This window comes from Trachypithecus francoisi, unplaced genomic scaffold (genome assembly GCF_009764315.1).
Source record: "Trachypithecus francoisi isolate TF-2019V2 unplaced genomic scaffold, Tfra_2.0 Lachesis_group11, whole genome shotgun sequence".
NCBI classification, from domain to species: domain Eukaryota; kingdom Metazoa; phylum Chordata; class Mammalia; order Primates; family Cercopithecidae; genus Trachypithecus; species Trachypithecus francoisi.
In genome coordinates this window covers 19,214,094-19,226,559 of record NW_022681456.1, presented here as the reverse complement: position 1 = coordinate 19,226,559, position 12,466 = coordinate 19,214,094, and the positions used below count along the sequence as shown (strand labels likewise).

The following is a 12,466-nucleotide window of genomic DNA, read 5'->3' as shown; positions in this document are numbered from 1 at the left end:
CGAGTGCAAATACGGCTTTGCCACTTGTGCAGTGTTTTATAGCTGGGAAGCCATCTGACTTGTGCGCTTCAGTTCCCCAGGCTTCTTGGGGGAGGAATGAATGAAATCCTGAGCACAAAAGCACTTCAGGTCCCTGCAGGGCCCTTGGGTAAGGTGCTGTGCAGACACCGGGAGGTATCGTCAATGGTGCCTCGCTCACGCAGGCAGAGAATGCGGCAGCGAGGACCATCAAAACTGCAAATGCTGGTGCTGAGGCTGACATGCATGGATCCCAACAGGAATGCTCACAGAAGCCCCCAGACACACAGGCTGATGAGGTGAGGCACACAACCTTGGCATCACGACTGCGGCCAGTGATTATTTATACTGTGACAGATGAGGAAAGGATGTGTGTGTGTGGAGCGGGGCTGTGAGGGATGCACATTCTGCCAAGATGGCGGCTCTCTCAGACTTTCCCATCCCCAAATGTGGCCAATTATCCAGTTAGCTGCTTAGGACCTAAATATAGGCAATCCCTCTCTCTGCCTGCACAGCCCTCACCAAAGACACCATCAAACATATTCCCATACTGACCTGGCATCCCACTTCCACGGCTGACGTCTGGTCCAAGCCACAGTCAGCTCTGGCCCAGGTGAAGTAAAAGCCCCCTCTTGGGTCTCCTCAAACCTGCTCGTCCCCCTGAGAGACTTTTCTCCTTACAAGATCTTTTACAAATGTAAGTCAAGAAAACCCAACGACCTGAAGCGCTACCGGCCAACCCCAGCCAGGCAATTACGGGACAGAACAAAGCCACTGGATATCAAGTCTATTACAAAGTCCTGGTAATTAACACAGGTTGGTATTGGCACGGGGGCAGATAAATAGACCCGGGGAGCAGATTGGAGTCAGAAGCAGACCCTCACACACAGTCGCCTGATTTATGACAAAATCAATGCTGCAGAGGGAGGGGAAAGAATGGTCTTTGCAATAAATGATATTGGGCCAATTGAATATCCACTTGGAAAAAAAATGCTCCTTGGTTTGTACCTCACGCCATATACAAAAATCAATGCCAGATGGATTGCATATCTTGATATGAAGGGTCAAAGAGAAGTCTTTCCTTTTAGAGAAAAATGTAGGTGGCCACCTTCATGAGCTCAGAAGAGGCAAAGATCTCTTAGACACAAAAAGTTCTAACCAGGAAGGAGAAAAATGACAGTGACAATATCTAAGTGAAGAGCCTCTGTTCATCAAAGGATACCACCGAGAAGATGAAAGCAACCTACAGAATGGGAGACACTGCGATTGCACAGTCCAGTATACAGAAAGTTAAATAAAAAGTAATTAGAAAATTGAAAAGAAAAGTAAATTAAAAAATCAGACAAGCCAGTTTTTAAAAAGTGGGTAAAAGAACAGACATCCCACAAGAGACGACAGATATCCAAATGGCTCATAAACATATGAGAAAACATTTGACTTCCTAAACTACCAGGGAAGCACAAATTAGAACCATAATGCGGTAATACCACTGTAGCCACTATCCACCTACCAGAATGGCTAAAGAAAAGACAGACAACACCAAGTGTGGACGAAGATGAGGGGCACTAGAACACCATAAACTGACCGTGGAAGGAAGCGCAAACTGATACGACCACTTTGGAAACCTGCCTGGAAATAAATATCTGCTAAAGCTAAAATATGCATACCCTGTGAGCCTGCAATTCCATACCTACACATACACTCTACAGGGACGCATGCATGTGGACGCCGAAAAAATGCTCACAGGAGCAGTATTTGAAATAGCCCGAACCCTGCCAACTACCCAAATGCTCATTGGCAAAATGGGTAAGTATACTGCAGCATATTCATACAATGGAATTCTAGACGGTCACAACAACAAACGGATTACAACTGCAACGTAACAACACGTGCGGATCTCAGAAATAGAATGATGAGCAAAGAAGCCAGACACAAATGAGAATATATGTTCCAGTTCCATTTACAGAAAGTACAAAAACAGGCAACAGGAATACATGCTTTTAGAAGTTAAGAGAGTGGCTGCTCTTGGTGGGGGGCAGGTAGTGACTGGAAGGAGGCGCTGGACAGGGGCTAGCTGGAAATGCTCGGCCTCTTGAGCCAGGTGCTGGTTACACAGTTGTGCTGAATTTGTGACCACTTGCCACACTGTCCACTTAGGATCTGTGCGCTTTTCTGCATGCATGCTAGCTGGCCATCACACGGGGTAAGGCTGGTCCTGCCTCGTCGGGGCTCGGCATTTACTGTCTCTGGATCTGCACATGCTCACTCCTTCACACCCCCAGGTCTCCACACAAATGTCCCCTCCTTGGAGAAACCTTACCTAACTGCCCAATCTAAAACTCCCTGTACTGGGTGTCTCCCAAATGACGTCTACTTGAAACCTGTAAAGTGACCTTACTTAGAAATAGGACCTTGGGAGATGTGATCAAGGTCAGATGGGGTCATATGGATTAGTATGGGTCCTCAATGCAATGCCTGACGTCCTTATCAGGAGAAGGCACAGAAGGAAGAACACCAGAGATGACAGAGGCAGGGATGGGACTGACACAGCCCCACGCCAAGCAACAGCAGGGATTGGCAGCAGCTACCAGGAGTGGGAGGAGGCGAGGAAGGATCTCCCCTGCAGCCTTCGGAGGCAGCACGGCCCTGCCCACACCTTGCACTGGGACTTCTGGCTTCTGGAACTGTGAGAATACATGTCTGCTGTTTTAAGACCCCCGTTTGTGGCATGTTGTCATGGCAGCCACAGAAACTGGTACTGGTCTCATTCTTATCCCTCCTACCTCTTGCTCTGTCTTCAGAGCGCTCATGCCACCATGTCACAGGATTTATTTGTACATTTGTTTACTGCCCCTACTGCCAACCACCATTAGAACATAAGAGCCATGAGGGCAGGAACTTTGCCTTATTCACAGCCACTTTCCCAGTGCCGAGCAATGCACCTGGTATAGAAAGAGGCTCCATCAACGCCAGAGGAATGCCAGGGGAATAAATCTGCCTCTCCCTCGGTGCAGAGGAGACAGGAGGCGCTCCGTGCACACTGAATGAATGAGAGCATGCATTCATTCCATCCTTTCAAACCACAGCAAAGTAGGAAGAGTGGGAATATCCTGACAGGAAAACAGGGCAGAGTAGGGAAATGACCTGGTCCTCGCAGCCAGTCCTCTGAGAGGGTCAACAGGACTTAGCTTTATTTGTAACCCCTGTATGTTTCATAAGGGGGAGGAAAAAAAACACCTTATTTGTGTAACTGAAACTAGAAGACCACAAACCCTGTTCTCTGACTTCAGGTTCCCAGTGCTCTGTGAGGACATGCCACATCCCCACTTAGGCCTTGTGTTTAACTGAGTCCAGGGGTTGGCAAACTTTTCCCAGCCAGGGCCAGAGCATCGATATTTGGAAATACCTCATCAAGGTAGAATGAGGTCATATGGATGAGGCTGCAAGCTCTTAACTCTGCTGCAGAAGCCCCAAAGCACCAGGCAATAATGAGCAAGTGTAGCTGGAGGTGGTCAGTGGCTGCGATGCCCCCTGACCTAGGGCCTCTCTGGGCAGGTGGATTTGGGAGGAGGCGACTTGTGCAGAGGAGAGACACCTGGGGTCAGCTTCATCCTCCTCACCCATCCTTTTGAGAACTTGGCTAAGGGTTTTCTCCCATTCCACACACCTCACTCAACCCATCCTGCTTGGCTGGCTCTCAGGAGCTGCCTGAGCCTGATTATTGCAGAGCTTCTTCAGGGAAAGCCTGGAAAATGGGAAGTCCTCTCCCAGCCTGCTCTGCGTCTCTGCCCTGGCAGATGAAAGGGCTCAAAGGGCTCGAAGCTTTTGGAAAAGTACTGCTGACAACCAGGAGTCAATCGGGCAGTGATCCCATGCCTGCGCAGGGGAGACAAGGGAGGTGTGTGTGGGGAACGTGGGCAAGTGAGCTGTCCTCAGCCTTCCCTCCACTGTCACGGCCACTGCAAGAGGAAATGAGAAGGCCAGGAGACCAGGGATGGACAGACCCTGTCCACAAAGCAGGCACAACAGGTGTGGGGGGGACAGGAGATGCAAGCCATGTAATTAAGATCTCCAGACACCTGTTGTGAACTCTCGCCCATTCACACCCTAGCAGGTGGTTCACACCTCGAGGAAGAAAATAGTAAAAAAAAAAAAAAAAAAAAAAAAAAGATGCTGAGATAAAAGGAGAAAAGTAGCTCTCCATCTGCCAGCCTGCAACTGCTGGAACTGCTGGCTGCTCTCACCAGACATCCCTGACCCATGGCAGGAGTTCCAGGGTGATGAGTGAAGCTCTGGAGGGAGAGCTGGTTGTGCTGCCTCAGGGCTGTGTTACCTGGGGCAGACTCCTGAACCTCTCTGTGCCTTACACTTCGTGTTTCTACCAGGATTGCATAGAGAAAGGCTTCACACGGTGGGTATGTGCTCCACTAACATTATCAGAGCACCAGCTATGTAGCAGGCACCTGTGGACATGACAGTGTGCCAGAGCGTCCCAGCTTATATTCCGGGGTTGAGGGTCAGTACAGTAAGCAACCACATGGAGCAGTTCCAAGGGGAGCTGAGGCAGCTGGGGTGCAATGGTAATGGGGCTGCAGGACAGCAGGACAGGCTGAGCTACTCTGGCCAGGGGTCAGGAGTTAGTCAGTGGAAGAGTGTGTTGGAGTGTGCTGAAGGCCTCATTTTATTCTATTTTTTTAGAGAGAAGGCCTCACTCTGTTGCACAGGCTGGAGTGCAGTGGCCCAATTATAGCTCACTGTAAACTCGGACAGCCAGACTCAAACAATTTTCCTGCCTCAGCCTCCTGAGTAGCTGGGACTACAGGAGCACAACACAGTTCAGCTAATTTTTGTATTTGTTTTAAGGATGGGGTCTTGCTATGTTGTCCAGGATGGTCTCGAATTCCTAGCTTCAAAAGATCCTCCTGCTTTGGACTCCCAAAGTGTGGAAACAGACTTTTAGCACTTGCTACCCTGGTGACGGCCATGTGGGCGATTTTCTCTCAGGGGCCACATTAAAGGAAAAGCTAATTGCCCAAAACCCCAATCAAGAAGGTAACTCTCTCACAAATGTCCACCTGACTCCAATGGCCGGAAGGCAACATGAACCACCTATTGGTAAAAATGAAGGGAAGGAGCGGAGAAGGAAGAATGCGAAATCGGGTCTTGACTGTGAACCTGTGGATGCCAGCTTCCCCAGAGAAGACAGCGGAAACGCACAGGTGGAAAGTGAGCCGGGGCACTCTGGAGTACCGTGTGTGGACAGGCTAAGCATGAACCACCCAAGCCCTCCTTCTCACCTCCAGACCCGCTCAACTCTGTCTTCCTAAACCTAACACCAAACAGCGTTCCTGGCGTGGCAGGCCACCAGAAGGAAACACAGTAATAACAGCTACGCTGGCTGGGAGCTTTTCATGAGCCCAGCACTATGCTAGGTGTCTCACACACTTGACTCATCTTTTATCACCCAGCTCCAAGGCAGGTTCTTTTCATCCTCATTTTACAGATGAGGAAAACTGAGGCCCGGAGAGCTAACATGACATAGCACAGGAAGGGAGAGAAGTGCACTGAACCCACAGATTTATCACCAGAACTGACTCTTCACCATGACTTGACCTGGCCTGGACTTCAGAGCTGCCTGGACATTCCCACAGTATCCTCAGAGAGGCAGGTCTGAAACGTGTTCCTTAGCAGTAATCCACAGAGGGCCTTAGTTATGATCATGACAGTGACAGACAAGCTTCCATAAACGCGTCCTTCCTCTGGTCAGCCTGTCTACCCACCCTCTCCCTGAGCCTTTCACAGCCTTGGCAGGGAGGCAGGGGAGGCAGCCACACTCTTCATTTCCATCCTGCAGACGAGCAAACTAAGCCTGGCCAATGGCCACTACACCCTGGCTCCAAACCTCCTGATTCTTCCACTGGTTTGCAGGCAGAACTGGCTATACAATTTGCAGGGCCTGGTGCACAATAAAAATCCAGGACCCCTTGTTCAAACATTACTAAGAACTTCAAGAAGGTGACAGCAGTACATTTAACCATGTGTGAGGCCAACCCTGTTTGCAGAACCTTCTTCCTAAAAGATGGAGGCTACCGCCTGCCAGAACCCAGGTGGCTCAAACCAGGCAGCCCCAATGGATTATGACAGAAATGGGCAAGCCAGGGTCCATCTAGGAATTGCACCGTTACTGTCTGTACCCTAGTTTCCTCATCTAGAAGGCAGGTTTAACAGCAGTCCTACCATGCTGGGCTGCTGTGTGGACAAACTGATACAAAGACTGCGTGGGAAGCGGTTCGCCCCGAGTCCCATGCCTCCTGAATGCCTGTATTAGCCAGCTCTGTTTTTAACACCACTTCCAGCTTTTGGAATGGGGGCGGAAACAAGACCCTCTCCACCAAACGCTTGAGCTCTGCACGCAGGTGCTGTGTGTCAGCAGGAGAGCCCCAAGTGTAAGCTTCATTTGCACGTACACACTTAGGCCCAATCCAGGCCCTGACCTGCTTCTCTGCCCCGGGCACTTCCCGGAGGAGACAAGGAAAGAGGAAAATAAACAACATGGCAAAACACACGTGCAACACACCTACTCCAGAGCAAACCCAGCTAGGGTGGGGGTGGGGGTGGGGTGGTGGGGAGCCCAGTCTCCACCTCCTTCCTTCCTTCTTTTAGATCCATACTGACCTAAGACTCTGGGCACCTGCCGGGTGAGCCAACCACCGGCCATTTCCATCCTTGCTCGAGTGGTGGGGTGAGAAGTTTGTGTGTACATGCATACTTGCACAGTCTGGGGCACTGCCATTTGTGTGTCTTCCACATTTCCTTTTGGGGAGTAGAGAGGGGCTGGCTCAGCCTGTCCCTCAAGGTCCTTCCTGACTCTCTGCCCCAGAACACAGATGAATGGGGCAGGAAGAGAGGATTACAGGATTACAGCCTTCCTTTGCAGAAAAAAAACAAAACAAAACAGGAAAACCCTGCCCAGGACCTTCAAGGCTTCAGCACTGCCGTTGTGGACCTGGGTTCTGTCTATAAAGTCAGATTGAAATCCTGGGTTCAAATCCTGGCTCCACTGGTTTGGTGCTGTTGAACACCACAGTCAACATTTATTAACTTCCTGCTACCCTGCCAGGGGCTGGATTAAGTGCCTCATCTGCACAATCTCATTTAATCCTTATAGTCCTTGAGGCTGCTGAGCAGGGTGGCGGCCAGAGGCATCTGATGAGGGTGGAATTTGGGCTCCGGAGCTGGCTTCTTCACTGAGAAGCGGACACGAAACTGCTTTACCGGGCCATGGTGATGAATGGGCCCCTAGAAACATGAGGCACTGCAGCCCACGGGGCCGGGGACATGAGAAAGAAATCAGCACTCACACATATTACCACAGCATCAGCACAAATTCCAGTGCATGTTATCACTAATGTTACTACCACCAGTTTATGCCAGGGGAAACTGAGGTCCCAAAAGAGAGCCACAGAGAAGATGAGAATCGCTGTCCATGAATCCACTGCTGTGCCTCTCTCTGAGTTTCCAAAAGCATAATCTTGGAGTCGTCCCAGACAGCAATCCCACAGAAACACGGAAATGCAGTGCCTCTTGATGCCTGTCTGGTTTAACCCAGGGCTGGTTAGTTAAGGGGCTGGAGTGCGGTGCACTGAGGACCCAGTGGAAGTTTGGCGGCCTCCGGGAAGGGACCCAGGCACTGCTGCTTCCGGCTAGGAGGGCGCCTCCTCTCCCCTCCAGCAGGCAGGGTGGCTTGAGGCCCTGCCTGGAGAATGCTCTCCGGAGCCCTGCGCTTTCACCTGCACGCCTGTCCCATGGGCTGTCACTGTCGGTTTCCTCTCTGGTCCCCCACAGAGAGACCTAAGTCACTCCTGAAACGGCTACATGCCTCGTGGCTAGCACAGTGCCTGGTACAAATGACATACTCGCTGTCATTTGATTCCCACTGGAATGATCTGGAGGAAGACAGCTCCTTCTAGACCCAAGAGAACAGGCAGCAGAGAGGAGTGGCTCCAAGCTGGGGCTCTGGGTTAGGCTGACTTAGATCCAAATCCCCACTCAGCAGCGTGGTCTCAGGCAGGACACTTCATCTCCCTAGTTTCCATCTCCAGTTTCTGTCCAGGTGCAAAAGGGATGACCAACCCTCACAGGGCTGCTGTGCGGCTTAAAGGAGGTGATTCTGCATGGGAAGGCATTCAAGCTCAGAGCTCAGTACGCAGCAAGCGTGTAATACAAGGGAGTTGTGATTTTTACTACACCTGGTAGGATAAACCCATAGAACCTGCCTGGCCAAATGGACCATCCTGGTTCCCCGAAACCCTGAAACCTCCCCCTGGCTAATGACCTTTACCAGCCAGTGGCTTTGTCTGAAATCCTGTCTGGGGCTTCCCTGGACAATCGCGGAGAAGTCCCTGAGAAGGCTCACAGCGACCCCTGCTGTCTGCAATGAGGAACTGCCTTACATCCCCAGTCGGAGTGAACAACAATAGCAGGTATTGCCCCTCCAAGAAGGACTTATGTTTCCAGGGGTTTAAGAAAACTCTCATTAGAACAATGGCAAGGAGAAGAGTCACCACATGTAATTATGTTCAGCGGACACTAATTCCCTGTCTTCTAAAAATAAATATAATACGTGAGATCAAACAAAGTGCTCTCTCTTCCCTTGAGGTCTTTTGTTTCCCCGGATAAGTGTCATCCTAAATATACTGCAGAACCAAGTGAAACTGTCATTTCAGCGGGATATTATTTCCTGATCAACATGCGCTCTTCCTAGCAAGCCTGTTTTAATCTGGCAGTTCTTAAAGTGGACTCCTTTTAAAAAGCAGAGCATGTTAAAATAAGCAGACACATCGAGAGGCTAAGGATATATACCTTCCTGGAGGGACGACTGATCAACCGAGGTTTGGGGAAATGGGAAACATCCCCCAGGTCATGACCCCATCTTGTCAGGCGTTCCTGCCGTGCAGGATACCCAGGAATCATATAGCTAAGATCCTGTTTCCCAGATACAGGCAGGATTGGTCTCTGCCTCAGATCCCAGCTCACCACACACCACATCTGTTTATCAACTGAATACTATTGTATGATTTAGAACAAACAGGGAAAAAGAGGACAAAGATTTCTGAAGTTCCCTAGATGACTTCTTATTCTTCAAACTACAGAGTGAAAGCAAAGAATGTAGATGCCACACAAAGATCATTCTTTTTCATCTCCAAAACACAAGGCTTATTTTGTATCCACAGATTACCTTGCAAGACGCTAACTGGCAACTCTAAAAGAGGCTTCACTCTCGGATCCTTGTGCAAGCACAGAATGAATGAACGAGACCTAGTTTGTAGAATTCTAAATGTTCACCCACACGCAGGCCATGGTGCTGAAGGTCCCCGAGCAGTCCTGGATCCCACCCAAGCCTCAACAATGTGTTTGGGTGAAGCTGACTTCATCTGCCATTACATTCTGAGGGCTAGATGGTCTCTCTACTACCCTGCCCATGCCTGGGGAGGGCCTTGGCTTGAGGCAGTCCCTTCTTAGGCCCTGATATAAGGACATTTCTTTCATTCAGGGCTTGGTGCTGGGTGATGCCTACCTAATCTGAAACAGCCAAACATCGTAACACGTCAGCATAGGGATCACCAACTGGCGGCCCTGGGGCAGGCCAGACTTCGTCTTGGTTTTAAAAAGTGAGTTAGTTGCTGATGAATTCCCCTTAAGAATCCACAGAGCTAGTTTCTTTCAAAACATGGGAACTGGTCTTATGGAGCCTGAGTTCCTGTGTGGCATCCCAGCTGGATGGCCAGAGAGAGGCCCTCCTGCTGCTCAGTCCCCACCCAGCCTGCTGCCGTTACCGGCTGGGTCCCCACGACAGCTGCGTTTCCCACCCCTGTGCAAGCAGGTGCTGACGGATTGCTTTACATGTGCAGGTAATTCACCTTTGTTTCCGTAGAGCCATTTAGGCCACTGGTTCCCAACCCCAGCTGGACATTAGGATCCCCTGGGGAGCTTTTAGCACAACACCGATGTCTGGACCCCACCGTTGAAAAATGGAATCCAACCCTCTGGGGATGCAGCCTTGGCAAAGGTGTGTTTTCGCCGTCGCCAGGTGGCTGGAATGTGTGGCTAAGGTGGAAAACTAGCACCTTAAACCAAAGGGGTGGCCTGGATGAAATTTTAAGCAGATCATGGGCAGGGCTGGATTTTAGCCGCTGGGGCCCCTGCCCCTCTTGCACCTTGTGGATGGGGACAGGGAAGCCTGCCTGCCCTTTCTCCATCTGCCTCGGAGAGGGGGAAACCTGGCTGTTTTGACTTCTTTCCTGCACAATGCTCTGGGGAGCCACAACTGAGATTAAGGGAGATAAATCAAAAGCAGCCAAAAGATGACCTTTGAAAGACCACTGTGCCAGCCGGCAGCGGAACCATCCAGGACCCAAAGGCTACCTTCCCCGAGACTCGGGCAGGCTCCCCGCCCACACGCCAGTCCCCCGGACTAAACGAGCGCTTCTCACCTGAAGAGCTCTCGGATCTCCCGGCTGTGGGCCTGGAAGGGGATGTTCCGCACCAGGATCTTGGAGGTGGTCTGCGTTCTGGGAACTTGTTTCTTCCGAGCCGATGTCATGGCTGGCCTGGAGGGTGAGGGGAGAGGGTTTGAGTTATTCGGGGCTTCAGCAGCTCCTCCCCAACAGTGACTTCACCACGCCTCCATCAGAATATTCAGGTGATGGATTCAAGGATGGTGCGTGGGGTAGGGGACCAACATGAAAGGAGAGGAAGGTGACAGGACCCAAAATAGCTGCAGACGTCAGGGGGACACATCCATGCCTGGGTGGCTGCTGCCCTTCATTTGAGAGACTCTGGGACCACCAGGGACTTAAGGAGCCCTGCTAAGGGTGGGGCTGGTTTCTCACCAAACCCAATCTCTATTGTGTCTTTCTCTCCAGTTGCAAAGAAAGACCCTGGTTGGTTTCCAAAGGTCTTGTTTGTGACACTTCATCAATAACCCGAGGAGGAACATGCGGGGGCCTAACCATGAAGATGGACCAGGGGGCGAGCGAGGACACTCTCAGCCCACATTCAAGGTCATCCCCAATGCAGTGCTACCTGACCTGTCCCCCTGCTCTCCCAGGGAAACCTCCCACTCCACCGAAACAGGGTAGGGAAGTGAGAAAGGCTGGGAGTTAACAGGGTGTGAATGCCAAATCGGATACTTAGGATCTCTATGATCTTGGGCAAGTAACATGGCCACTCGGGGCCTCAGTTTCCTCCATTGTAGAATGGGTGAAATGATAGGCCAACCCAATTTGACTGTCTGAAGATTTAATAAGCAGACTCAGTACTGGACCCAGCATGTGGTAAACATTCAATAAACGGCAGCTGTTATGATAATAACCACGTTAGGACTCACCTCCTTCAGGCCTGCTCCACGTCACCTCCTCACAGGCCTTCCCTGTCTTCATTAAAACGGCAACCCCCTCACCCCCACCCCCACCAGCTTCATTTCTCTTCCTGGCACTGACCCCTGTGCTAGCACATTACAAATTTAATCATGTTCCTTGGCTGCCACGCCTGGAAGGGAGGGGCCTAGCCTGAACCCTTGGCAAGGAAGGGGACAGCTATCCAGCACAGCTCTTTTTTTTGTCTTGTCATTCTGGGGGCTGTGCTGTCTCATACAGTGGCCACCAGCCACATGTGGCTAGTTAAATCTAAATTAAAATAAAACAAAACTAGGCCGGGCGTGGTGGCTTACACCTGTAATCCCAACACTTTGGGAGGCTTAGGTGGATCACCTGAGGTCAGGAGTTCAAGATCATCCTGGCCAACATAGTGAAACCCTATCTCTACTAAAAATACAAAAATTAGCCAGGTGTGGTGGCAGGCACCTGTAATCCCAGTTACACAGGAGGCTGAGGCACAAGAATTGCTCGAACCCAGGAGGCAGAGGTTGCAGTGAGCCAAGATCACACCATTGCAGTCCAGCCTGGGTGACAGGGTGAGACTCTGTCTCAAAAAAATAGAAGCAGCAAAACTACAAATTCACTTCCTCAGTTGCTGGGGTATCAGGCTCCAAGATGGTGCCCAATGATCCCTGGCTCTTGGTGTTCATACCCTGTGTAATCCCTTCCCATGCTCTATCAGGGCCAGTCTGGGTGACTAGCAGGATACAGCAGAGGGATGGTGTGTGAATTCTAAGACTAGGTTGTAGAAGACATTGTGGCCTCCTCCTTTCCCATTCTTGGATCACTCACTCTGGAGAGACCTGCTGCCATGCCATGAGGACACTCAAACAGTCCCAGAAAGAGATCCCCAAGGTGAGGAACTGAGGCCCCCTGCCAGCAGCCATGTGAGTGTGTCATCTTAATGATAGATCCACAAGCCCCAGCTGAGCCTTCAGATGACTGCAGCCCTAGCTGACATCCTGACTGTAACCTCATGAGAGACCCTGAGGCAGAATTCCCAGCTAAGC

General features: G+C 50.8%; 1 protein-coding gene across 1 annotated transcript in view; it reads right to left on the bottom strand.

The window, feature by feature from the left end:
• Positions 1-12,466, bottom strand: part of RBM19 (RNA binding motif protein 19) — a 141,437-nt gene that overhangs the window by 79,134 nt on the left and 49,837 nt on the right. Inside the window, exon 21 of the mRNA XM_033220479.1 lies at positions 10,512-10,628. Coding sequence (XP_033076370.1) covers positions 10,512-10,628 — 117 coding nt within the window. The remainder of the gene's footprint in view (positions 1-10,511; positions 10,629-12,466) is intronic.